Genomic DNA, 27,083 nt, shown 5'->3' with positions numbered 1-27,083 from the left:
TTAGCAGGGAGTCGTCTAAGGGGCAAAAGAGGTGCCAGTTAGTCACTTAGCATCGACATATACATAGTTACGCACGCCGTTCAGTTTGGAGAGAGCTTCTCGTTTTCCAGCGCTGGCGGGGGGCTTCGTGATGCAGTGGTTAGCACATTCGGCTCACAACCGAGAGAGCCCGGGTTAGATTTCTGGGAGGAGTGAAAAAATTTGGGCGGCTTTTCCGATACCCTACGCCCCTGTCCACCCAGCAGTGAATGAGTACCAGGTATTAATCGGAGGTTGTGTCCATCTCCTGGGATCTGTTCCGTTCTCCTATAATTCCTTCCCCTTCTGTCTTTCTCCGGCATATGACCACAGATGTTGCACCGACCAAACAAAACTTTCCAACTTTCTTTCCAGATTTTGGTGCGTATTTAACCCGGCAGTGTTGGCGGACCCGTTTTTGGGCTCCCGCGAGTCAGTACGCTGAAACGACAGACCCCATTTGGGGCTCAGCTCAAAACGCCTAATTTGAGCTAATTGTAGGCGGTGGTAGCACCATGCATGCATTGTGGTGGGTGATTGATCTTGAGGTGGGCTCATTTGTCATAGGTGGTGCTGTAAGGTCATGGCAGACTGAATTAGCTATCCACACAGTAATCACTTGACAAATTCTCTAAAGTAGACAACAAGCGACTCTCGGCTAGATGCCACGCGTCACAAGACTTTATTTTGTAACAAACACCACCCAAAAAGAATAGAGTTTGAGTAAAAGTTAATATTTTTAATGGCTTTATGGTTATGGGAGGAGTACCCTGATGTACGTTCCATGCTCTTTTCTTAGTCTCAAAATGCAGTGTAATTTTGACGTTTCTCGGCCACTTCTCGGCATTCCCATAGCCCAAGCCCATAGGTTAAGTGATCAGGCAGCCAAACTATTTTTCCTGGTAGATTTGGTGTGTATTTAAGTAATCGAGTAGCCAAACTATTTTTCCTGGTAGATTTGGTGTGTATTTAAGTAATCGGGTAGCCAAACTATTTTTTCTGGTAGATTTGGTGTGTATTTAAGTAATCAGATAGCCAAACTATTTTTTCTGGTAGATTTTCGTGTGTTTTTAAGTGATCGGGTAGCCTAACTATTTTTTGTGTTAGATTTTGGTGTGTACCATTTAAGTAGTCAAGCAGCTGTTTCTGGCGTAAAACACCAGCCCATTCTAACATCCCCCCCTATCCTAAACCTCCATCGGAATAGACTGCAAGCCAAAAAATCTAACCTAACTCACCCTAGCATGAATTACCTAACAGGGGGCCTTGTCACCCCCCCCCCCCCCCGTTTTCACATTTCATCTGAGGAAGGGGAATAAATTTAAGCTAACCTAAGCTAATGTAACCCCAGACATTTAAGGCTATGGACACAACTCTTCTTCCACAGGTGTCAGGTTCCTGCACAGGTGAACGAAGGTGGAGTCATGGCTTTGGGGCGGCTTGCTAAAAAGGTACGTGTGTGTGTATATGTGTGTGTGTGTGTGTGTGTGTGTGTGTGTGTGTGTGTGTTGTGTTAGGAAGTGAAGGTTTTCAGCTACAGCTACAGCTGAAGGTTCACCTACAGAAATGGAACAAAAAGTGTCTGCCACAATTCAGTGAAGAAACATGTCAAGTCCTGCACCTTGGGAGGGAATATCCTGCACACCAATACCACATGGGAAACACTCCACTATCCCCCACAGAGTAAGACCTGGAACTATTATGTTACCAGGCTACCAGTGAAGGCAAAGTTCCTGACAATTGCAGCGGATGGGTTAACTTCTGTTGGCTACTCCTGAAGCCATAACCTTTTAAACTAACTTAACGTAACCTATCAAACAGGGGTGCTTCAGACTTCCCCATCATTTTTGCATTTATTATTTTTTTTTTGTTATTTTTATGTCCAAGCCCACAGTGCCGTTAAGCTTTCTTTTTTAGGGGCCTGGTGGTGAGTCCGAGCCCATCTTGGCACAGGCAAGTGTTTATAGTGGCGCCATCTATTCTCAGTTAAATAACCTCACTTCCCTCGATCCCCCTTGTTTTCGAACTAATCTGAGCATACTGAATTAACCCATCCATTGCGGTTGGCAAGGATTTTGCCCTCACTGGTAGCCTGGCGATATATAGTACCAGGTCTTTCTCTGGCTATGGTGGATAGTGGAGTGTTTCCCATGTGGTATTGATGTGCTGGATATCCCTTCACTGGTAGCCTGGTAATATATATAGTCCCATGTCTTTCTCTGCCTCTGTTGTGGATAGTGGAGTGTTTCCCATGTGGTATTGGTGTGCTGGATATCCCTTCACTGGTAGCCTGGTAACATACACTCCCAGGTCTTTCTCTGCCTCTGTGGTGGATAGTGGAGTATTTCCCATGTGGTATTGGGGTGCTGGATATCCCTTCACTGGTAGCCTGGTAACATATAGTCCCAGGTCTTTCTCTGGCTCTTTGGGGGATAGTTGAGTATTTCCCATGTGGTATTGGTGTGCTGGATATCCCTTCACTGGTAGCCTGGTAACATATTGTCCCAGGTCTTTCTCTGGCTCTTTGGGGGATAGTTGAGTATTTCCCATGTGGTATTGGTGTGCTGGATATCCCTTCACTGGTAGCCTGGTAACATATTGTCCCAGGTCTTTCTCTGGCTCTTTGGGGGATAGTTGAGTATTTCCCATGTGGTATTGGTGTGCTGGATATCCCTTCACTGGTAGCCTGGTAACATATTGTCCCAGGTCTTTCTCTGGCTCTTTGGGGGATAGTTGAGTATTTCCCATGTGGTATTGGTGTGCTGGATATACCCTCCCAAGGTGCAGGACTTTACATTTTTCTTCATTGAATTGTAGCCACAGACAGTTTTGGTCCATTCCTGTAGCTTGGGGAGGTATTCTGGTAGGAAATCCCCAGTTAAGGGGCCACACTGCCCTAACCTAACGTAACCTCCTTAATGGGAGACTGTGAACCCTGCGACCCCTCGTTTCCACACTTATTCTGAGCATGCCAAATTAAATCAAACTAACTTAACCAAATGTAACCTTCCTATTTTATTTATTTTTTTATTTTTTCGCCCCTTCAACTCACCCTATTTTCACATTTCATCTCAGGCCTGTACTTTTGGCAGCTTTTGGGGGGGCTAGAGGGCATCATACACACTCTCTCTCTCTCTCTCTCTCTCTCTCTCTCTCTCTCTCTCTCTCTCTCTCTCTCTCTCTCTCTCTCTCTCACCCCCCAAAAAAAGTTCCCACATCCACAGATCAGATGAGCCACAATGGGCGCAGGTCACCACATGCGGGTCGGGGGTCACACAGCCACCGTTCACGACCTGACCCCTAAGAGTGGATACCAGCTGTCTGGAGTGGACACAGAAGTGGATTCCTTACAGCATCGGGACTCCCGTAAGAGGAGACGTAGGAAGCATAGCTATGGAGGAGGAGGAGGAGGAGGGGGAAGGGTTAGAAGAGGCATGTAAGAAGAGAAAGACAAAATAAATAAGAAAATGAGAGAGAGAGAGAGAGAGAGTTACACACTTTTTATATATTTATTTATTTTATTTTAGTTATTATTTATTATTTTTAACTATTTCATATTTATAATTATTTCCTTCTTCCCTCCCCTTCCTCCCTTTCCTCCTCCTCCTCTTCTTCTTCTTTATATTTTTTTCTGTCCTTATAATATAAATTTTCTTTTCATACATTTTTTTTCTTATTTGTTTTCTTCTTGAACCTCCCCCTTCCCTTCCCTTCCCTTCCTTCTCCTCCCCTCCCTTCCCCTCCCCCCCCAACCCCCCTCATAACCCCTCCCTTACCCCATAGTTTAAGATCTCGGTCACCCTCGGAGTCTTGTCACTGGAAACTTCCCGAGGAGCTGCGTCGGCGCGTCACACTCCACCTCCAAGCTAACCCAGGACTGTCCCAGGCTGAGCTGCATGACATCCTATACTAAGATCGAACCCGCCTGCAACCTCAAGATCAAGTACGGGTCACCCAAGCCTAGGAGACACCGTAGCCCTCGCCAATCTAAGAGGTGGGTGATTGGGGTCTGAAGGGGCTGTTTTTAAGGGCGAGAGGGCAGGGATAAGACTGTAAGGTTACTATCAGTGCTGAGAGACAAAAAAAGTGACGGGTAATTTTTGGGGCTGATTTTGGTGCCTGGGGTTGAAAGGAGTAGAAGGGAAGGAAAGGGGCTGAGAAGGAGCTGTCAGGGTGCTATGGATTTAAGAATTTGGGGCTTTTTAGAGGGCTGATTTAGGGCTGAGAGTGTAAGGTCGTGGCCACACAAAGTGAGAAAGCTAGCGAGAGCTGCAAGGCGAGTTTCTGTGGCCATACTCACTCTGGAATAGTGAAAGTTAGGCTAGCATTTTTTTTTATTTTATTATTATATTTTGGAGTAAGGGTAACGAAAAGATTAAAAAAAAGCCTGTTACACGCCTCCCACAAGAGTAAAAAGTAAAGAGTAGCCAGAAGAGAGGTAAATTTCGGGTGGACAGGTGTCTTGATACATTCTTCTTGAAGGAGGTCAAGTCATAGGCAGGAGGAAATACAGATGAAGGAAGGCTGTTCCAGAGTTTACCAGTGAAGGGGGATGAAAAAATGGAGATGCTGGTTAACTCTTGCATTAGAATTTTGGACAGTATAGGGATGAGCATGAGTAGAAAGTCGTGTGCAGCGGGCCCGCGGGAGGGGGGGAGGCATGCAGTTAGCAAGTTCAGAAGAGCAGTCAGCGTGGAAATATCGTTAGAAGATAGAAAGAGAAGCAATATCGCGGTGGAATTTAAGAGGTAGAAGGCTGTCAGTAAGAGGAGGAGAGCTGATGAGACGAAGAGCTGTGTGAGTGGAGCCCCCCCACACGTGAGATGCATACTCCATACGAGGGCGGACAAGGCCCCTGTACGTATATGGAAAGCAACTCGTTATCTACTTCTTCCATTTTATTCCACAATTTGTAAATTGGTATTAGTATTAGGTACACTGGATCGCAAAAGTATCGGTGCACAATGTGTGTGAAACATTTTGGACAACAGTTCGATCGTCAGTGAAATGTTGGTGTCCGACGTGCCACATGTTGGTAGCCCTGATGTCCAGAGATGCCATACAACTACCAGTACCGATATCCCCTTCCTACTATATACTTATATAGCTTATTTTAGTGTTTATAGAAACAGACATTGGTCACACAGTGTGACGTTGGTCATTTATCATGGGAGACAGATATACGGTAATATGGTTGACACTGGTGGTTACGTATACAGGGCCATCATTATGCGCTGATAGTGCTAGCATGTGATAAACAACGACTCTTATCTTGTGTCAATACATCTAACGCCTCATGTGTCACGTTAACACATCACCTACGAAATGCACTGTGCAATACCTATGCCTAACGCGTCATGTGTCACGTTAACACATCACCTACGAAATGCACTGTGCAATACCTATGCCTAACGCGTCATGTGTCACGTTAACACATCACCTACGAAATGCACTGTGCAATACCTATGCCTAACGCGTCATGTGTCACGTTAACACATCACCTACGAAATGCACTGTGCAATACCTATGCCTAACGCGTCATGTGTCACGTTAACACATCACCTACGAAATGCACTGTGCAATACCTATGCCTAACGCGTCATGTGTCACGTTAACACATCACCTACGAAATGCACTGTGCAATACCTATGCCTAACGCGTCATGTGTCACGTTAACACATCACCTACGAAATGCACTGTGCAATACCTATGCATTGTTGATGAATTGGTAGTTGGCTCGCTATCATAATATGATCCATTAGGCACATTAATTTACTATATTACGATATGCTCTAATAAGACTACATTTATAGTATAATGTGTCATATGTTCAGGGAAACGAAAGTAACATGTTTTCACAACTTTATTAATTATCAATATTGAGTATATCCTCCACCCGCTCCTAACACAGCATTGAGCCGTCTGGGCATGGATGCCACCAGTTCAGCTGTGAAGGTTTGTCCAGGAGCACGTCGACTTTTTTGAAGCAGCGGCACTGGCATTTACTATGGCCTAGTAAACAATAAAGGAATACACAGATAAAGATACAGACGGCTGATGGTTAGCGGTATTACGTAACATTGTCAACATCGTTTACACACTAGCATGTCATCATTATGCCTCATATAACTGTAATTAGTATTATACTATCAGTATCATGTCAATCACATAATTTATCTGATCGTTCTGGGGGGGGGGGGGTGCAGCGTGGCCGGCCGACCCGTGGTATGTCTTCTGTTTCACCAGTGTCTTCATGTCGCCGTATCCACCTTGCTACTGTGTTGCGGTGGATACGGTAAGGTGGATACGCAATATCGGAATTGGTGTGGCCCGCTTCATGTAGGGCAACGATAGCTCCACGTGTTGACTCTGAGGTCTCCATCGGAACTGACAGACGTTGTTGGCCGACAATGACTATGTTAGGCTTTCGTGAACACTGTTCCGAATCATGAGCCCAGTGATTCTGACCTTCCGAACTAGCCACAGCCAGACATACCAACCCTTCCCACCCACAACACCAGCACCTGTGTGAACGTTTTTGGACGGCATCGGGCACCCTCTGCACCGATACTTTTGAGATCCAGTGTACTTACCTAGTTTTATTTACCTAGTTGTGAAATACAGGAAAAGAGCTGTACTAGGCTTGTGCTGTCCCGTCTCTGTAATGCTTATTATCCAGTTTGGCTTTAAATTCATGAATCGTTTTTGCACATACAGTCTCCTCGTCAAGTCCGTTCCATGTTGTTGTGCTTCTGTATGGAAAACTGTATTTCTTGACGTCTCTCCTACAGTCCCTCTTCTTCAATTTCCTACTATTCCCTCTTGTCACACTCCCAGGGGCATAGCCAGTATTTCAGATAGGGGGGGCACAATCTTTACCAGTGGTTCTTAACCTTTTTCATCGTATGACCCTTTGAGACCTTCCAGGGTATTGCCGTGACCCCTATAATACATTTTGTAATGGTGACCTTTGTGTAAGGTAAAACAAAACTATATGAAGATCCTGATTTATTGAAAATATTACAAATAAAAGACCTTGAAAAAGCCACAGATCCCCTACAAATGCTATTGGAACTAACGCACATAAAATAAAACCTACTTATTCAATCAGTGGGAGGACTGACGTCATTGTTTTGCAGCCACAAGTACATCAGAGCGAGGAGCAGTGCTCAGCAGGCAACACCTCATGTCGCTGTCAGTCACAAGTCACTGCGTGCCCTCGTTTTCAGTGCCATCATTGATGAGAATCCAGCCTCGCAGCGATGGGTCGAGGTCCAGTATGGTCAGTGCACGCACCGAGAGAAGAGGATAGTCGTCATTCAGTGTTGCCCAAAATGTCGGAAGCTCTTGTTCAGAAAATTCGACTTTCAACTGAGTATCCTCACGAATTTGAAGAAATTCTACCTTTGCAGCAACATCAGTATCACAGATGGCACTGTCCTTCACTGAGAAGGGTCTGGAGATCCACGCATCAGTACAGCGGTCATCCAGTCCTGGAAAGTAACTTTCGATGGCGTCATTCACTGCCAGAAGATGAGCCGAGATCTCCTCACGGAAACTGCATTCAGCTTCTGCCATAGAATCTAGGATAGTTGTCATATGAGGGTAGAAAGTTGTCACTGACCTGAACTCTTTTCACGTAAAGTTGAATCTTACACTTGAATACTGCCACTTTGTCACGAACATTGCAAGGTTTCCTTGGAGTGAAATATTCAAGGAATTCACTTCAGAGAAAATCTGCCAAGTAGGCAACCTTTGTTACGAAACAGTCATCTTGCATCATTTCGTGAAGATTTTCTTTTGAGGTACGACCTTCTTGCAACAGCATCGTTATTTCTTCTCGAAGTTGCAGCAAGCGATTCAGAACTTTGCCACGTGAGAGCCAACGTACCTCCGTGTGAAACAGGAAAACAGAGAAGTCAGAGCCCAGTTCTTCACAAAGTATTTTAAAAATCCTTGAAGTTGTTGCGCTCCCTCAGATGTGCTTCACAATCTTCACAACGTCTGTGAGCACTTCTTGAAGTCCAGGTGGGATAGTCTTCATTGCCAAAGCATAAAGATGAATCATGCAATGAGTGAAGGAGACATGCGGAGCGACATTCTTCACGCATCATGGAAGGAACCTCATATGCACACAGACCGACAAGTGCTTCCCAACTCAGCCATGTTTAATAAGGAGAAAGGCTTCTAGGATTTTGAAAATATCTTCCCCACGAGTTGTTGTGGCTATTGGCTCAGAGGACAAGTACTCATCCTTCATACCTTCCTTGTCAAAGTAGCAAACATAAACAAGTTGGGAACATGAGGCAACATCTGTCGACTCATCCAGTTGCAAGGAATAAACAGGACTACTCTTCACAGCACTCACCACTTGCAGGAGAATGTCCTCACTCATGTCTGAGATCCTACTTTTGACTGTATCATTCAAAAGGGAAATTGCCCTCAACTTGTGTGCCTGCTGTTATACATAAATCACCTTTGATCGTTGTTTCCAAAATGCAAGGCTTAATCAGATTTTCACCAATGGCATGACTCTGTATGAGGCTTCTTGGTGTGCACGATTTTTAGAGCAATTCTGTATGAAGCCTCCATCGCGCTGCTTTGTTCTGACGAGGGAACTGACCAGTGGAATCGATGCACTGGCCTTCAGAGCAGCTTCTTTTCGCTTGAAGTAGTCCAAGCTTTTGTCCACCAGTTGGCTATGGTAAGACTCAAAATGAACCATCAGTTTGCTTGGCCTCATATTTTCATGATTCAAAATGGTGCTGCGCCTTCACATACATGAAATAAATTATTTTCTCCCAAACCCTCCGCGACCCCTCAAGAAACCCCAAACGACCCCCTAGGGGGTCACGACCCCCAGGTTAAGAACCGCTGATCTAAACTATTTGGGCGGTCACAGCCATGCATGGCATGTCATTCTCGAGAACTTCCAACAAACCCACAAAAAGGAGTTCCTGAAGGAGGGGGGGGGGGGGCACGTGCCCCCTGTCCAATTTCTCCAATCTCTATTGTATCTTGTATAATGCTATTAGGTCCCCACTCTCTCTTCTGCTCTCCAGTGTTGTCCGTCGCAATTTCTCCAGTCTTTCTTCATAAGTGTGTTCTCTCAGAGCTTCCAGTAGTTTGGTCGCTGCTCTTTGTATTCTTTCCAACTTTCTAATTTCTTTCTTCAATCTAGGTGACCACACTAACGCTGCATATTCCAGCCTTGGACGTATCATCCATGTTATTAGTTTCTTCACCATTTCTTCATCTTAATATGTTAATACTGCTTTTAAGTTTCTAAGAAGATTGTATGTTTCCCCAGTTATCCGATTTATACGCTTTCCAAAGGATAACTTGTCTGTTATTGTCACTCCGAGATCTTTTTGTTCTGTTTTTTTCATGATTCTTTCATTACTCAGAGAGTAGTTCCCCAATATTCGTCTACTGCTCTTACCAAACTCCATCACGCTACACTTCTCTGTATTGAATGTCATTTCCCATTTGCGTGACCATTCGCTTATTCTGTCGAGATCTTGGCTTGGGGCTACACAGTCATCTTCATTAGCCACCCTCCTCATTAGTTTAGCATCATCAGCAAACATATTCATATAGCTTGTCACCCCTTCTGTCATGTCAATTATATATATTGCTATCCTTCTCTCTGTACCTTTATCTCCAGTTTCCTTTCTGACCGTTCTATTTCTGCCGTGGTAGACGGTCAATGTTCTTCCCCTAAATCTATTAACAGTGGTGTCCCACAGGGTTCTGTCCTATCTCCCACTCTTTTTCTGTTGTTCATTGATGATCTTCTTTCCAAAATGAACTGTCCTATCCATTCCTACGCCGATGATTCCACTCTGCATTACTCAACTTCTTTTAATAGAAGACCCACCCTTCAGGAACTTAACGACTCAAGGCTGGAGGCTGCAGAACGCTTAGCCTCAGACCTTACTATTATTTCCGATTGGGGCAAGAAGAACCTGGTGTCCTTCAACGCCTCAAAAACACAGTTTCTCCACCTATCCACTCGACACAATCTTCCAAACAACTATCCCCTATTCTTTGACAACACCCAGCTATCACCTTCCTCAACACTAAACATCCTCGGTCTATCCTTAACTCAAAATCTCAACTGGAAACTTCATATCTCATCTCTTACTAAATCAGCTTCCTCGAGGCTGGGCGTTCTGTACCGTCTCCGCCAGTTCTTCTCCCCTGCACAGTTGCTGTCCATATACAGGGGCCTTGTCCGCCCTCGTATGGAGTATGCATCTCACACAGCTCTTCTGGACAGAGTGGAGGCTAAGGCTCTTCGTCTCATCAGCTCTCCTCCTCATACTGATAGTCTTCTACCTCTTCAATTCCGCCGCAATGTTGCCTCTCTTTCTATCTTCTATCGATATTTCCACGCTGACTGCTCTTCTGAACTTGCTAACTGCATGCCTCCCCCCCTCCCGCGGCCCCGCTGCACTCGACTTTCTACTCATGCTCATCCCTACACTGTCCAAACCCCTTATGCAAGAGTTAGCCAGCATCTTCACTCTTTCATCCCTCACGCTGGTAAACTCTGGAACAATCTTCCTTCATCTGTATTTCCTCCTGCCTACGACTTGAACTCTTTCAAGAGGAGGGTATCAGGACACCTCTCCTCCCGTATTTGATCTTCCTTTCGGCCACCTCTTTTGTTTCTTTTTTAGGAGCAGCGAGTAGCGGGCTTTTTTTTTATTATTGTTTTCCTTTTTTGTGTGCCCTTGAGCTGCCTCCTTTGTTGTAAAAAAAAAAAAAAAAAAAAAACAATCGGAGCCAGCACCGATCCTTGGGGGACTCCACTAGTCACTTCCGTCCAGCTTGATTTATTGTTTCTGATTACTGTTCTCATTTCTCTCTCCGTTAAAAAGTCTATAATCCAACCCTTATATTTTGCATCATCCTGTAGGTTTCTCCAAATAACTTGTTTATGTGCTTTTCTGGGGAGTGTGTCTTGCATCGTTACTCCCAAATCTTTTTTCTTCATGTACTACCTACGTTTTCTCCTCCCATCCTGTATGTTTTCCTCGGTCTTTTTATACTTTTCCCCATTTCCATAACATGCCATTTGTTTGCATTGAATTCCATCTCCCATAACTGGCTCCATCTATACACTCTGTCCAGGTCTTTTTGCAGTTCTTCACATTCTTCCTTCATCTTCACTTTCCTTATTAACTTTGCATCGTCTGCAAAAAAGCTCATATAACTTTTTATACCCTTTGGCATATCATTTATATATATTATGAACGTTATTAGTGTTTGTGTGTCATTTCAGGTAAAATATAAGTATCAAGTATATAAAGCAAATAGTCATGTCACGTGTTTGTGGAGGTCATCTTAGGTCCCAAGGGTGAGGTGTGTGTGTCTGTCTGTCTGCAGTGCTTGTTCCAGAGCCTCAAGGGAAGTGCCGGCAGCCTGGAAGGGGTTTTGGGGCCCCTATTCAGAGTGCCTTAAAGTGTGTGTGTGTGTGTGTGTGTGTGTGTGTGTGTGTGTGTGTGTGTGTGTGTGTGTGTGTGTGTAATTCACCACGGCCTGATCATGAGTTGGACTTGCTTTTGCCAGCAGGTACCCTCCCGACGTGAGTAAGTGCTCATTATTGTCGATCTCTGGGTACTGCCAAGACCTCACACACCACACACCCCATCCCTCTTGCTCAAGGGGGGACAGTAACCACTTCTAGTCAACGGAAAGAATCTGGCCTGAGCGGGGCTCGAACTGCCGCCTGTTTGGCCGTGAAGACTTGCAGTGCAGCGCTCTACCAATTGAGCTACCGGAGTGGTGTGTGTGTGTGTGTGTGTGTGTGTGTGTGTGTGTGTGTGTGTGTGTATCCACCTAGTTGTATTTACCTAGTTGTGACATACGGGAAAAGAGCTACGCTCGCGCTGTCCCGTCTCCATATCCGCTCCTATCCAACTTTTCCTTAAAATCATGAATGTTTCTTGCACAAACCACCTCCTCCTCCAGTCCATTCCACAGCTCAATGCTTCTGTTTATGAAGCTAAACTTTTTCACATCTCGCCTACACGTGGTCGCCCTCTACTCCTTTCCATGTCCTCTCATTTCTCTCTCACTCCACACACACAGGTCCTCCCTGTCCAGATTCTCCACCCAGCTCGCCACCCTGTACACCGCTATCAGGTCTTCTCTTCCTCTTCTTCTCTCCAGGGTTGTGAGCCCCATGCTATTGAGTCTTTCCTCGTAAGTCCGATCCCTAAGTTCCGGTACTATCTCTAATCTCTATCCAAGGGCACAATACATTCAAGCTTGAAATCGAGCAAATAGGGTACTGGGATTTATTTCAAGGAGCGTAAGCAACAGAAGCGCCAAAGTCTTCCTCAAACTATATATAACATTAGTTAGACCTCATCTTGACTATGCAGTTCAGTTCTGGTCACCTTACTATAGAATGGATATCAAAATGTTAGAATCAGTGCAGAGGAGGATGACTAAGATGATTCAGGGGTTGAGAAACTTGCCATACGAGGAAAGACTCAAACAGTTAAACTTGCATTCTCTAGAAAGGCGAAGGGTGCGTGGAGACATGATCTAGGTTTATAAATGGATGAAGGGCTTTAATAAGGGAGACATTCATAAGGTTTTGTTGGTAAGAGAACAGGGTAGGACACAAAGTTATGGGTTTAAACTGGATAAATTCAGATTCAACAGGGACATAGGCAAAAATTGGTTGACAAACAGGGTGGTGGATGAGTGGAATAGGCTTAGCAGTCATGTGGTGAGTGCCAATACAATTGTCACATTCAAAAATAGATTGGATAAATTCATGAACAGCGATTATTAGGTGGGGTTAGATACACGGGAGCTTAGGTTCAGAGGAGCTGCCTCATACAGGCCTACCGGCCTCTTGTAGACTCCTATGTTCTTATGTTATCTTAGTTGCCATTCTCTGTACTCTTTCCAGCTTTCTTATATTCTTCTTTTCATGAGGAGACCAGACCACTGCTGCATACTCCAATCTTGCCTTATCATTGTAACTATTATTTTATTCTTCATCTCGTCGTCCAAATACACAAATGCCGTCCTTATGTTCCTCAGCAAATTCATAGTTTGTCCCGTTATCCTGTTGATGTGTTTCTCCGGTGACATGTTCTCTGAGATAGTCACTCCCAGATCTTTTTCTTCCACTCCTTTGCATATTATCTCACTTCCCATCTAATAATCATATTCACATCTTCTACCACTCCTACCAAACACTATTTTTTTACATTTCCCAAGGTTGAATTCCATCTGCCATGTACCACTCCACTCCCATATTTTGTCCAGGTCTCTCTGCAATGCCTCACAGTCTTTCACATCATTGACTCGTCTCAATAGCTTTGCATCATCTGCAAACAAACTCACATAGCTGGTCACTCCTTCCACCATATCATTTATATAAACAACAAACATTATTGGCGCCAGCACCGAACCTTGTGCGACCCCACTCCTCACTGGACACCAGTTGGAAGCCTTGTCCCTAATTATTGTCCTCATTTCCCTGTTAGTTAGGAAGTCCTCCAGCCACTTAATCAGTCCATCACCCACTCCACCCCTATTTTTTTTTTCCAAATTAGTCTTCTGTGCAGTACTTTGTCAAATGCCTTTTTCAAATCCAGATACACTCCATCCCCCCAGCCTTCTCTCTCTTGTATTAAATCTGCCACCCTTGAGTAATAACATAACAAGTTGGTGACACACGATCTCCCTCCTGAATCCAAACTGGCAATCCGAGATAACTCTCACTTACCAAAAAATCCGACCACCTGTTTTTAACCAACCTCTCACATATCTTTGCAACCACACTAGTGAGTGATACCGGTCTGTAATTTAATGGGTCCTCTCTCTCTCCTCCTTTATAAATTGGTACTATGTTTGCTCTCTTCCAATCTTGTGGTACCCTTCCTTCACGCAGGGAGGCACTCATTATGGAGTGCAGTTTCTCTGCAAGTTGCTCACTACATTCTTTCAGGATCCAGCCTGACACTTCATCCGGCCCTGTCGCCTTTCTTACATCCAGCTTGTTCAAGCTTTCCTTGACCTCCTGCACCGTTAACTGTATCTCCTGCATAACCCTTCCTCTTTCCTGGCCCGGTGGTTGTACGAATTCGTCTTCCTTTGTGAAAACTCTATGAAAGCTGTTGTTCATCACTTCTGCCATCTCTGCTGGGGCTTCATATGCAGTTCCACCCATTTTCAGTTTATCGATTGTTTCTCTATTCTTTAATTTGCCGTTCACATGTCTGTGAAATAATTTAGGTTGGTCTTTGCATTTGTCGATTATATCTTTTTCATATTTCCGTTTTTCTTCTCTTCTAATCTTTGTATATTCATTCCTTCCTTGTTTGAAATTGTTCCATGCGTTGATTCTTCCTCGTCTCCTCCATCCCTTCCAGGCTTCCTCCTTTCTTTTCTAGCTGCCTTGCATCTTTTGTTAAACCACTTCTTTTACCAACATCCTTTTGGTTACCTCATGGAAATAACTATTATCGGCTTCTTTGTACAGCTTTAAAAACTCCTCCCACTTGTCTTGGGTACTTTTGGCTTTGTACAGCCCACTCCAATTTGCATTTTTTTTTAAAAAAGTGTGTGTGTGTGTTAAGCCCTTCAACCTATAGCCTTTCATCTGTAATAGTATTTATCTATGTTTATCTGTATATATATATATATATATATATATATATATATATATATATATATATATATATATATATATATATATATATATATATATATATATAGATATATATATATATATATATATATATATATATATATATATATATATATATATATATATATATATATATATATATATATATATATATATATATATATATATATATATATATATATATATATATATATATATATATATATATATATATATATATATATATATATATATATATATATATATATATATATATATATAATGATAATCTTTTTTATGCTTTTTAATATTTGTCCTGTAATAGATTAAATCACATAATTTAAATCAAAGCAACTCTGATATATGTCTGTCTGTTTATGTGTTTACAAATTCCATCATTTAGTAATTATTTACTTGCATTTCTTGGCTTTTGGAAATGCGTATCATCACTTTGCTTATATCCAGCCATCCATCTTGTTTCTTTCATAACTTACCAAGTCCTTCCTCGCTCTCCAGGCCTCAGCATCACCAGACCTTGGGAGCAGCAGCCCAGTGCCAACACCAGGCCACAAGACCCCAGGCTGCCCAGCACACTGCCAGTGCCGGGGATCTTCAGACCCGTCTCCAGCCTTAGGGAATGGAGGGCGGAGGGCTGCAGTGGCGGTGGCGGCTATAGTAATGTGTCAGCAATATTTTTTTTCTGCCTCTAGGTGTGGTAGTCTTTCTTGGTGGTGGGTCCCGTCGGCCAGCCCCAGCCCTCTATAGTGCAGGGAAGTGTTTATAGTGGCGCCACCTTGCCTGGATCACTTCTGATCCCCTCTTTTAGAGAGAGAATCTAGAGTCTGGGTTGACAGGCGTCCACCATGACAGCATGTGGGTAGTGTTGGGCCACTCGGCAGTGACTGAAAAATACTGTCTGTGGTGGTGGGAGGGACCCAAACCCTCATCCTGCACTGGTGGTCACTTTTTGTGTCAATTATTTATTATTACTATTATTATTATTATTATTATTATTATTATTATTATTATTATTATTATTATTATTATTATTATTATTATCTTTTTTATGTCGTAGCCTATAGCAGCGGCAGGCTTTGGTCAGTGGCCTGGCAGTGTTTTCAGTGGCAGGGTTGTAATTCCTGGGGCTGGATAGAGATTCCCAAATATCTTCTGCATCGGCCTAAAAATGCCCCGAAGAGTGCTGGGTTTTCAAAATTTTCCCCACCTGAGGATGCCTTCTAGACCCCCAAAAATATCTGCCAAAATTAGTCCTGAGTGGTGGTGGTGGTGTTGAAAGTGTTAATGACAGTGATGAGAAGCATTGTTAGGGGTGCTGGTGTGTAGTGATGAAGTGGTGGTGATGTCAGTCTGTGGTGGTGTTGAAAACTAGCCTCTTTTAAACGGTGATGACTGATGAGTGGTGGTGAACGGTGTTTACTGTACTGGTGGTGATGCAAATTGGTGTTGATGGCCTTTGTGGAGGTGTTGATGGCAGTGGTGATGAAATATAGGCATGTTTAGAGGTTCTGGTGTTGATGGTGGAGGTACTTTTTTTTTTTTTTTTTTTTTTTTTTACAGCAAAGGAGACAGCTTAAGGGCACAAAAAAGTAAACATTAATAAAAAAAAAAAGCAAGCTACTCGCTGCTCCTAAAAAGAATCCAAAGAGGTGGCCGAAAGATAAGTCAATTTCAGGAGGAGAGGTGTCCTGATTCCCTCCTCATAGGCAGCAGGAAATAGAGATGAAGGAAGATTGTTCCAGAGTTTACCAGAGTGAGGGATGAAAGAGTGGAGATGCTGGTTAACTCTTGCATAAGGGGTTTGGACAGTATAGGGATGAGCATGAGTAGAAAGTCTTGTGCAGCGGGGCCGCGGTTAGCATGCAGTTAGAAAGTTCAGAAGAGCACTCAGCATGAAAATATCGATAGAAAATAGAAAGAGAGGCAACATGGCGGCGGAATTTGAGAGGTAGAAGACTATCAGTATGAGGAGGAGAGCTGATGAGACGAAGAGCCTTTGATTCCACTATGTTTAGGTGAGCTGTGTGAATGGACCCCCCCCAAACATGAGATGCATACTCCATACGAGGGCGGACAAGGCCCCTGTAAATGGACAGCAACTGTGCGGGGGAGAAGAACTGGTGGAGACTGCAGAACGCCCAGCCTCGAGGAAGCTGATTTAGTAAGAGATGAGATATGAAGTTTCCAGTTGAGATTTTGAGTTGAGGATAGACCGAGGATGTTTAGTGTTAAAGAAGGTGATAGATGGGTGTTGTTAAAGAATAGGGGATAGTTGTTTGGAAGATTGTGTCGAGTGGATAGGTGGAGAAACTGTGTTTTTGAGGCGTTGAAGGACACCAGGTTCTTCTTGCCCCAATCGGAAAGAATAGTTAGGACTGAGGCTAAGCGTTCTGCAGCCTCCAGCCTTGAGTCGTTAAGTTCCTGTTGGGTGGGTCTTCTATTAAAAGAAGTTAAGTAATGCAGAGTGGAATCATCTGCGTAAGAATGGATAGGACAGTTCGTTTTGGAAAGAAGATCATCAATGAACAACAGAAAAAGAGTGGGAGATAGGACAGAACCCTGTGGGACACCACTGTTAAAAGGTTTAGGGGAAGAACAGTGACCGTCTTCCACAGCAGAAATAGAACGGTCAGAAAGGAAACTGAAGATAAAGGTACAGAGAGAAGGATAGAAACCGTAGGAGGGTAGTTTGGAAAGCAAAGATTTGTGCCAGACCCTATCAAAAGCTTTTGATATGTCCAGCGCAATGGCAAAGGTTTCACCGAAACCCATACTGGCGATCAGATAGAAGGTCAGAAGTGGAAAGGTGCTTTTGAATCTTCCGGTTAAGGAGTGATTCAAAAGCTTTAGATAGACAAGAAAGTAAAGCTATAGGACGGCAGTTTAAGGGATTGGAACGGTCACCCTTCTTAGGCACAGGCTGTATGAAGGCATACTTCCAGCAGGAAGGAAAGGTAGATGTTGACAGTCAGAGGCGAAAGAATTTCACCAGGCAGGGTGACAGCACGGAGGCACAGCTTTTAAGGATAATAGGAGGCACTCCATCAGGTCCATATGCCTTCTGAGGATTGAGGCCAGAGAGGGCATAAAAAACATCATTTTGAAGAATCTTTATAACAGGCATAAAGGAGTCAGAGGGAGGATGAGTAGCAGGAATATGCCAAGAATCGTCCAGAGTGGAGTTTTTAGAAAAAAGTTTGAGAGAAGAGTTAAGCCATAGAGATAGATGAGACGGCAGTGTTGCCATCAGGACTGAGGAGTGGAGGGAAAGATGAAGAAGTGAAGCTGGAGGAGATGTTTTTGGCTAGATGCCAAAAGTCACGGGAAGAGTTAGAGAAAGCAAGGTTTTGACATTTTCTATTAATGAAAGAGTTTTTGGTTAGTCGGAGAATAGATTTGGCACGATTCCGGGCAGAAATGTAAAGTTCATAAGTAACATTAGTTTGAAGGCTATGGTACCTTTTGTGAGCTGCCTCTCGGTCATTGACAGCATGAGAACAAACGTGATTAAACCAAGGCTTTTTAGCGTGAGGGGTAGAGAAAGAACGAGGAATGTATGCCTCAATTCCAAAGAGAATCACGTCTGTGATGCGCTGAGCACACACATAGGGTTCTCTATCCTGGAAGCAATAATCATTCCACGGGAAATCGGAAAAGTACATCCTCAGGTCGTCCCACCGAGCTGAAGCAAAATGCCAGAAGTATCGCCTTTTCGGTGGGTCCAGAGGGTGTACAGGAGCGATTGGTCAGGATGCAGAAATAAGATTGTGATCGGAGGAGCCCAACGGAGAGAACAGTTTGACAGAATAAGCAGAAGGGTTTGAGGTAAGGAAGAGGTCTAGAATGTTGGGCCGGTATCCAAAACGGTCGGGAATATGTGTAGGGTGCTGGACCAACTGCTCTAGGTCGTTGAGGATAGCAAAGTTGTAGGCTTGTTCACCAGGATGGTCAGTTAAAGAGGATGAAAGCCAAATATGGTGGTGAACATTAACATCTCCTAGGATGGAGATTTCAGCGAAGGGAGAGTGGGTCAAGATGTGCTCCACTTTAGAGTTCAAATAGTCAAAGAATTTTACATAGTTAGTAGAGTTAGGTGAGAGATAAACAACACAGATGTATTTAGTAATAGAATGACAATGAAGTCTTAGTCAGATGGTAGAAAATTCAGAAGAGTCAAGGTTGTGTGCACGAGAGCAAGTGATGTCGTTGCGCACGTAGGCGCAACATCCAGCTCTGGATTGAAATTTAGGATAGAGATAGTATGAGGGAACAGAGTAGAGGTTGCTCTCCGTAGCCTCAGAAACCTGTGTTTCGGTGAGGAAGAGAAGGTGAGGCTTAGAGGAGGAGAGATGATGTTCCACAGAATGAAAATTAGAACGAAGACCGCGAATGTTGCTGAAATTGAGAAGAAAGAGGTTCGAGGAGCTATCAAGACACCTCTCGGGTCGGCAGCCAGAAGGGGAGTCCGCCCTGGGGGAATTTGTAGTAGTAGTAGTAGTAGTAGTAGTAGTAGTAGTAGTAGTAGTAGTAGTAGTAGTAGTAGTAGTAGTAGTAGTAGTAGTAGTAGTAGTAGTAGTAGATGAAGTGAGGGATCTGACAGCCAGCATGCTCGGGGAGGTATGCCAAGACGTCACTACCGAGCCGGCACTGCTTCCCCTGGACGGCGAACACCTTCGGTACAGGACAGCCAATACCTCACAGGAGGCACGGGTTGATGTAAGTGCCCGCGGATTATGGGTGCGCGGACAGCGGGCGTTCATGGACATCCGCATATTCGACCCGATGGCTGCCTGTCACCGTGAGCTGCCCCTGCAAGCCGCCCACCATAGGAACGAGCAGGAGAAGACAAGGGCATACGGTGAAAGAATCCAACATGTGGATCAAGGCAGCTTCACCCCCCTCGTCTTCACCACATCCGGCGGGATGGGTCCCAGGGCCCAATGCTTCTACGCACGCCTCGCGGAACTAATCTCAGAAAAGAAGCATCAGCCAAGGAGCCACGTTGTCGCCTGGATGAGGTGTCGCCTCTCGTTCTCCCTGCTCAGGTCGGCCATCCTATGTCTCAGGGGCACCACACAATCTGGCCCAAAAGCCACCAACATCTCCAATATGGACTATGAAGCCACAGTGGTGGAGAGTGACATTAAGGTGGGTCGGGAGTGACTTGAGTAGGGAAGGAAAGGGGGATCTAGACGTAATAGATGATAGGTGATTTAGTGTCAGGTAGTATTAGTGATATGGTTGGATGCCACAGTCATTAGCGAACAGAGTTGGGGCTAATGACCTCCAAGCTATGGAGCCCTCCATGATTATGTGTCGGGAAAATAAACATGGGTGGAGGTATCATTTATGTAGTAGTAGTAGTAGTAGAAGTAGTAGTAGTAATAGTAGTAGTAATAGTAGTAGTAATATTATTATTATTATTATTATTATTATTATTATTATTATTATTATTATTATTAGTAGTAGTAGTAGTAGTAGTAGTAGTAGTAATAGTAGTAGTAATATTAGTAGTTATAGTAGCAGTAGTAGTAGTAGTAGTAGTAGTAGTAGTAGTAGTAGTAGTAGTAGTAGTAGTAGTAGTAGTAGTAGTAGTAGTAGTAGTAGTAGTAGTAGTGATAATAGTAATAGTAGTAGTAATAGTTGTAGTAGTAGTTGTAGTAGTAGTAGTAGTAGTAGTAGTAGTAGTTGTAGTGATAATAGTAATAGTAGTAGTAATAGTTGTAGTAGTAGTTGTAGTAGTAGTAGTAGTAGTAGTAGTAGTAGTAGTAGTAGTAGTAGTTGTAGTAATAGTAGTAATATTAGTAGTAATATTATTAGTAGTAGTGGTAGTAGTAGTAGTAGTAGTAGTAGTAGTAGTAGTAGTAGTAGGTGATTTAGTGCTAGGTAGTATTAGTGATATGGTTGGATGCCACAGTCATTAGCGAACACTGCTTCCCCTGGACGGCGAACACCTTCGATACAGGACGGCCGATACCTCACAGTATTACCCTGGCAGGGTGTGTGAAGAGAGGAAGGAAGGAGAGGCCATCAGGGTGGTATGTGTGTCGTTCTCAGGGATAACAATGGATAAGCGCAAACACTCACTAGTTTTAGTTAGGACTTAATTAAGGTGTGGAATGGTGGAGTCTGTGTTTCCCCGTGTGGGTGGAAACAATTATGATGTTAGTGCTAATTATTCCCATGTGTGCATGTTAGTTTAAGGTGTTAATGTTATCCTGTGTTGATGGTATTTACAAGTGTAATTCATGATGTAAGATACGTAAGCTAACGGCTAATCAGTGGACCCTGTCCTATGACCCTTAGTTCACCATCAGAATCTCTAAACAATAATTACCTCAGGTAACATTCTTAAAGTCGCCTTACCTATATTACTTGGGCAGGTGATGATCCTGTGTGCGATAATGGTGCCTTATAAGACTGGGTGAATAAACTACTAATTTTACTCTGTAGTTTAAATGATCAACAATGAAATCTACTTTGAGTGAAAGTAGTAGTAGTAGTAGTAGTAGTAGTAGTAGTAGTAGTAGTAGTAATAATAATATTATTATTATTATTATTATTATTATTATTATTATTATTATTATTATTATTATTATTATTATTATTATTATTAGTAGTAGTAGTAGTAGTAGTAGTAGTAGTAGTAGTAGTAATACTATTAGTAGTAATAGTTGTAGTAGTAGTAGTAGTAGTAGTAGTAGTAGTAGCAGTAGTAGTAGTAGCAATAGCGGTGTTAGTAGTAATAGTTGTTATCGTAGCAATAGTTGTTGCTGATATTACTGTTGTAGTATAGGTATTATCATTTCCTGCTGTTGTCGTTGTCATTGTCATATTTACACATGGACAAAACGTTAATAATGTCATCGGCTTAACTACAAGGGACGGAAAATAAATAGACTGATGCTTTCATTGTATTACATTTCGGTATATTTTCATTAATTATCTCCATTAGCTCTTCTTAAAATTTAGCTCCCTTATTCTCCTTTCGTACGTAGTGACTCTCTCTCTCTCTCTCTCTCTCTCTCTCTCTCTCTCTCTCTCTCTCTCTCTCTCTCTCTCTCTCTCTCTCTCTCTCTCAGTCAGTCACTCAGTTAGTCAGATAGCCAGTCAGTTAGATAGTTAACCATTCACTCATTCATTCAGTGTGTTAGCCATTCATTCATTCATTCATTCATGCAGTCAGTCAGTCAGTCATTTAGTCAGTCAGGCAATCAATCATTTTTTTTACGTAGCCACAGAGTCAGTCAGTCAGTCAGTCAGTCAGTCAGCTAAATCAGTCAGTCATTTATGCATTAATTAATCTGGCAGTCAGACAGTTACGTAGGTAGACAGACAGCTAGTCAGTCAGTCAGTCAGTCAGGCATTTAGTCAGTCAGGCAGTCAATCATTTTTTTTACGTAGCCACAGAGTCAGTCAGTCAGTCAGTCTGCCAAATCAGTCAGTCATTTATTCATTAGTTAGTCAGGCAGTGAGACAGTTACGTATGTAGTCAGACAGCTAGTCAGTCAGTCAGTCAGTCAGTCATTTAGTCAGTCAGCCATTCAGTCAGTTATTTTCGTAGCCACACAGCCAGCGAGTCAGTCGGTCAGTCAGTCACTTACATCAGCATGGTCAGCTAGTCAAGATAAGTCAGTCAGTCAGTCAAGGCATTCAATCAGCCATTCTTAAACTAAGTCAGTCACTCCAGCAGGGAGCGCCATCAAATCCCGGAGTCTGCCTTACAAAAAAAACGTTTTCTATCGTGTGCCGGGGCGGGGCTAGGGCCAGCGTGACCTTGAGGGCGGCGCAGGGATGAATGATGGGCCTTTAAACTCTGCCATGCATGCCGGACCCGAGCCAGTCGCGGCGCCCTGAATCACACGTCACCGGCTACTTCGGGGGTCATGTTGGTAAACCTTTCGGCGTCCAGGCACACACACTGGGCAAGGCTGTCGTGGAGTGTTGGGCGTGTCCAGGGGTAGTTTACGGCCCTGGCGGTAGTCTGACGAAGCCTCTGTGATGGGACCTTGAAAATACTCCGGAAAACTCATTACAGGTGTTCAGGTCTCTGCAGCTTCAGCAGCTACCTGCGAATTCGCATCAGCAATAGGTGGGGAGGCACCTTGCCTGGCACACTGAGCAGTGTAATACCACGGTAGTTGTTGCAGTCCTGGCGGTCCCCTTTCCCTTTCCAGATAGGGACGACCAACCCCCTCTTCCAGTCATGAGGAATGGTACCGGACTGTCTTACGGCAGTCAAGACCGCATGCAACCCATGGATCATGGCATCACCTCCAACTTTGAGCAGCTCCGCGCTGATGTTACAGGCACCAGGTCCCTTCCCACCCCTCAACTTGGCCACAGCCTCCCTGATCTCACCCAGAGAGGGTGAGCTTTCGTCAACTGGTGGGTCAGCATTCACCACTTGCAACCCAACAAGGAAGTTGCGTACATGGAGGGTCCGCCATAATATATATATATATATATATATATATATATATATATATATATATATATATATATATATATATATATATATATATATATATATATATATATATATATATATATATATAATTCGCTCCCAGATTTATTAGCAAAATATGTTTAAGAGAGCCATAGAAAACTGGTTAATAGAGGCAATAATTTTTAGCACTTTTTCAAAAAAATTCTTAGTATTAGCGCACGCTCTCGATAAGCTAATACCAGATATTCCAACAACAGTGTGTGTGTGTGTGTGTGTGTGTGTGTGTGTGTGTGTGTGTGTGTGTGCCTGCGTGCGTGCGTGCGTGGGTGCGTGTGTTCGTGCATGCGACAGCCGTCCAGATCTAGACTCCCTCTTTTTCCGCCCTAACTCCAAGCTAAACCGAACTGAACAAAACTAACCGTTGAAAACCGAGGTCTAACCCTAAATCGCCACACACATACGGCATGGTGAGACAGAGAAATGGCTCCCCCACACACCACCCCCCTCCTCGTGCTGACGAGTGAGCGCATCGACACGCTGGTGGCCGAGCACAAGCAGGTGCTGGGGCGCGGCGCCTCGTGCACGGTGTACCTGGTGGAGGTCGGCGGCGCCCTGTGCTGCCTCAAGGTGGCTAGGGAGCAGCGCCTCGCCGGCATGTTCCGCAGGGAGTTTGACATCCTGCTGGACCTAGACGGCGCGGCGGGCGCCCCCAAGGTCTTGGGCACCAGCTTTGGGTTCCCCGCCATGCTCACCACCTTCCGCGGCCAGAACACCTTCTGCGACCTGCAAAACCTTGCTCCCCGCGACACTGACAAACTGGCGGCCTTCGTGGCGCTGGCCCGGGACGTGCGGCAGCTCCACGCCCGCGGATACGCCCACACCGACATCAAGCCCGACAACGTGGTGCTGCACCAAGGCGCCGATAGCCTCCTGCAGGTGTCCCTCATTGACTACGGCTTGGCCAAGACATTCGGCACAGGACTCCGCAACGCGCTCACGCACACGCACTGCACGCCCTGGATAGCCCCGGAGCTGCGGCGCGGCGCGCCGTGCTCGCCCCCTGTGGACGTGTTCTCCCTCGGCTACGTCCTGAAGCGCGTCCTGGCCACGTGCCACACACGCGTTACCCCGGCCTGGAGGTGCTGGCCGACAGCGCCATGGCAGCAGACCCGGAAGAGCGGCCCTCGGTGGCCCAGATCATCGAGACAGTCAGAATGTACGCGGGCGAGACATCCAAGAAGGCGGCCTTTGTCCGGCGTGTTCGCAAGGCCTTTTCCTGCCTCTTCCCGCGCCGCCGCCATTACTAAGGAGGAAAACAAGGCAGGATTTCCTTTCCTAACGGATGAATGGTTTTACCAGTCCAATTCTTTCCTTTGGAGGCAGATACTCCACACCCACCAGTAGGTGAGGAATGCACACCCATAAGGAGGAAGACAAGGCAGGACTTCCTTTCCTAGCGTCTGAAGACTTTTACCTGTCCAGTTCTTCCCTATGGCGGCAGTTACTCCACACCCACCAAGGAACACACTTCTTAGTGGATTTAACTTTATATTTTATCATCTACTTATCCATCTATCTATATATTTATATTTGTATCCATTTATCAACTTGGCTATCTTTTTTATCTGTGTACTTCTCTCTCTCTCTCTCTCTCTCTCTCTCTCTCTCTCTCTCTCTCTCTCTCTCTCTCTCTCTCTCTCTCTCTCTCTCTCTCTCTCTCTCTCTCTCTCTCTCTCTCTCTCTCTCTCTCTCTCTCTCTCTCTCTCTCTCTCTCTCTCTCTCTCTCTCTCTCTCTCTCTCTCTCTCTCTCTCTCTCATTGCTGGTCAAGCTACATGTACTTCTTCCCTTTCAATCTCTCTCTAAACGCTTTTATCCAATATAATTTCAGAAGTATGCAGAAACACACACACACACACACACACACACACACACACACACACACACACACACACACACACACACACACACACACACACACACACACACACACACACACACACACACACACACACGATAAAAACGGCATATCAGGAAAAAAGCAGATGGTATGGAATTAAACAGGATGAGGAAAACAATACAATTATGTGCGTGTGTGTGTGTGTGTGTGTGTGTGTGCGAGTGAGTGAGAGAGACAGAGACAGCAACAACGACAATAACAACAACAAGGACACACCAAACACTAGAACAACGTCACGCTCCAGTTCTCTACATAGTCAGCCTAATTTAACCGGCCAAACTTCGCCGCCGCTGTGTGTCTCCTGCGAGGAAAGTCCTGGCGCGGCGGAGTTTTCGGAGACTGAAAGGCCACGCAAGATTAGGAGTCACTTGCTTGGCGCTCTAGTTCTGTTCCTCCGCCTCTCGTTTTCTTTCTGTGCGACTCAGGAGTAAGTTAAGTTCAGCTTCTCTTTATCTCGGCTTGCATGTTGAGGTTACGAGAGAGAGAGAGAGAGAGAGAGAGAGAGAGAGAGAGAGAGAGAGAGAGAGAGAGAGAGAGAGAGAATAATGAGGAGTAAGATATTATAGAAGAGAAAGTGGATTGATGATAAAGGAGATGGAAGAGAAAGAGGGATGGAGGGAGAGTGAGAGAGAGTGTTAGGAAGCAAACTATGGCAACAAGCATATGATTAAGAACAAACAGAAGAACAAGAACAACTAGAGGAATAGAACAAAAGTATGAGTGTACGTAGAGATGAAGTATATTGGTGAGAAAGCAGTGGAAGAAAACAAAATGAGACAGGCACAAGCAGAGAAGTGAAGGGAGCTGAAAAAAGTGAAAGAAAAATCCGCCTCTACTTGACCTCGGAAAAAAAGGAAAATTACACGTGCAGTGAGAAGGGAACTGAATGAGAGATTAACGACGAGAGAACGAGAGTGGGCCGGGAACGACAGGGAGGTGAACAAAAAAAAGCAAAAAAAAAAAAGCACTGGGAGAAAATTATATATGCATCAATTCGGCTTGACGTCTTGGCCTGTAGATAAGAGATAATTCGTATTTCTTGGCTTTTCTTCGTTTTCTTAGTTAACCATTTCAAGGGGGACTTAACTCACTGTTCTATAGCTTTGGTTATGCTTATTTATGTGGTTATTCAACGTCTCACTTAGGATACATAACATATACCACGAAATTCTTGGTTAGTGAGAAAGATAGTAAGACTGATATAGATAGACAGATAGACAGATAGACGGACAGAGTTAGAGAGAGGGAGGCAAACTTTTGGCCTTCGAGATCATAATAGTGGAGTGCTGATACTAGTGCTGCTGATGATGATGATGATGCTTGCACAAACTTTCAGCCAATATTATAACAGTTCCCTGAAAGCCTCACATTAGCAGCTTTGTATCAGTTTCTGATTCTGATTTTGAACACTCCTTTAACCTTTTTTTATTTTTTTTCATTACGCCCTTGAACTGTCTCCGTAGCTGTATTCTAATAGCTCTCTCAGACGTCTGTTGTTGTTGCTCATCCTGAACCTCTTCAACCACGTGTCTCTAAGTCTCCCTCTCAGTCTGGTGCCCCTGACTCTGCCGTGCAATGCTGCGTTTGGCCATCGTTCGTCATGACCACATGACCAAACCATCTCCTTTGCATATCTTGCACTCTGTCCAGAATTGTAACTACTTGTCCCATTCTTGCTCTCACCTCCTCATTTCGTACTCTGTCCTTCCATCATCCGCAGACTCTTTTCAAACACTTCATCTCGAGTGCAAGTAGTTTCCTCTCCTCTTCCTTCTTCAGCACCCACCACTCCGCTCCGTATAGAGTGGTAGGTACTACAACGGCAAACAGCAATCTAAGTTTCAATCTTGTGCTCGTCGTATCTGCCGTATCTTGCCATAACCTTCCAAACGCTATCTGTCCCATTGCGATCCCTTCCCTTACAGTTTTCCCTGTTGTCCCGTCGCTTGTATTCACGCCTAGGTATTTAAATTCATCC

The 27,083-nt window shown here is 44.3% G+C and overlaps 2 protein-coding genes across 7 annotated transcripts in view; both read left to right on the top strand.

The window, feature by feature from the left end:
• Nucleotides 1-15,784, top strand: part of LOC126993979 (uncharacterized) — a 33,919-nt gene extending 18,135 nt beyond the window's left edge. For 3 of the 6 annotated variants that reach the window (XM_050853202.1, XM_050853199.1, XM_050853201.1), the window contains exons 7-10: nt 1,406-1,469; nt 3,243-3,384; nt 3,802-4,012; nt 15,197-15,782. In XM_050853202.1, coding sequence (XP_050709159.1) covers nt 1,406-1,428 — 23 coding nt within the window. In that variant the 3' untranslated portion in view covers nt 1,429-1,469; nt 3,243-3,384; nt 3,802-4,012; nt 15,197-15,782. Of the gene's footprint in view, nt 1-1,405; nt 1,470-3,242; nt 3,385-3,801; nt 4,013-7,157; nt 7,689-15,196 lie in introns of those variants that run through there. The other 3 variants (XM_050853205.1, XM_050853200.1, XM_050853204.1) reach the window with 3 other exon arrangements.
• A 7,843-nt stretch (nt 15,785-23,627) lies between these two features.
• LOC126993973 (ribosomal protein S6 kinase alpha-2-like) lies at nt 23,628-26,709 on the top strand. The gene is made up of 3 exons (XM_050853194.1): nt 23,628-24,245; nt 24,287-24,363; nt 26,655-26,709. Exons 1-3 carry the CDS (start codon nt 23,628-23,630, stop codon nt 26,707-26,709), a joined length of 750 nt encoding a protein of 249 aa, XP_050709151.1.
• Nucleotides 26,710-27,083: the final 374 nt, after the last annotated feature.

Source organism: Eriocheir sinensis, unplaced genomic scaffold, assembly GCF_024679095.1.
Source record: "Eriocheir sinensis breed Jianghai 21 unplaced genomic scaffold, ASM2467909v1 Scaffold70, whole genome shotgun sequence".
NCBI classification, from domain to species: Eukaryota; Metazoa; Arthropoda; class Malacostraca; order Decapoda; family Varunidae; genus Eriocheir; species Eriocheir sinensis.
The sequence above is the reverse complement of the archived record's forward strand: the minus strand, read 5'-3'. Positions and strand labels throughout refer to the sequence as shown.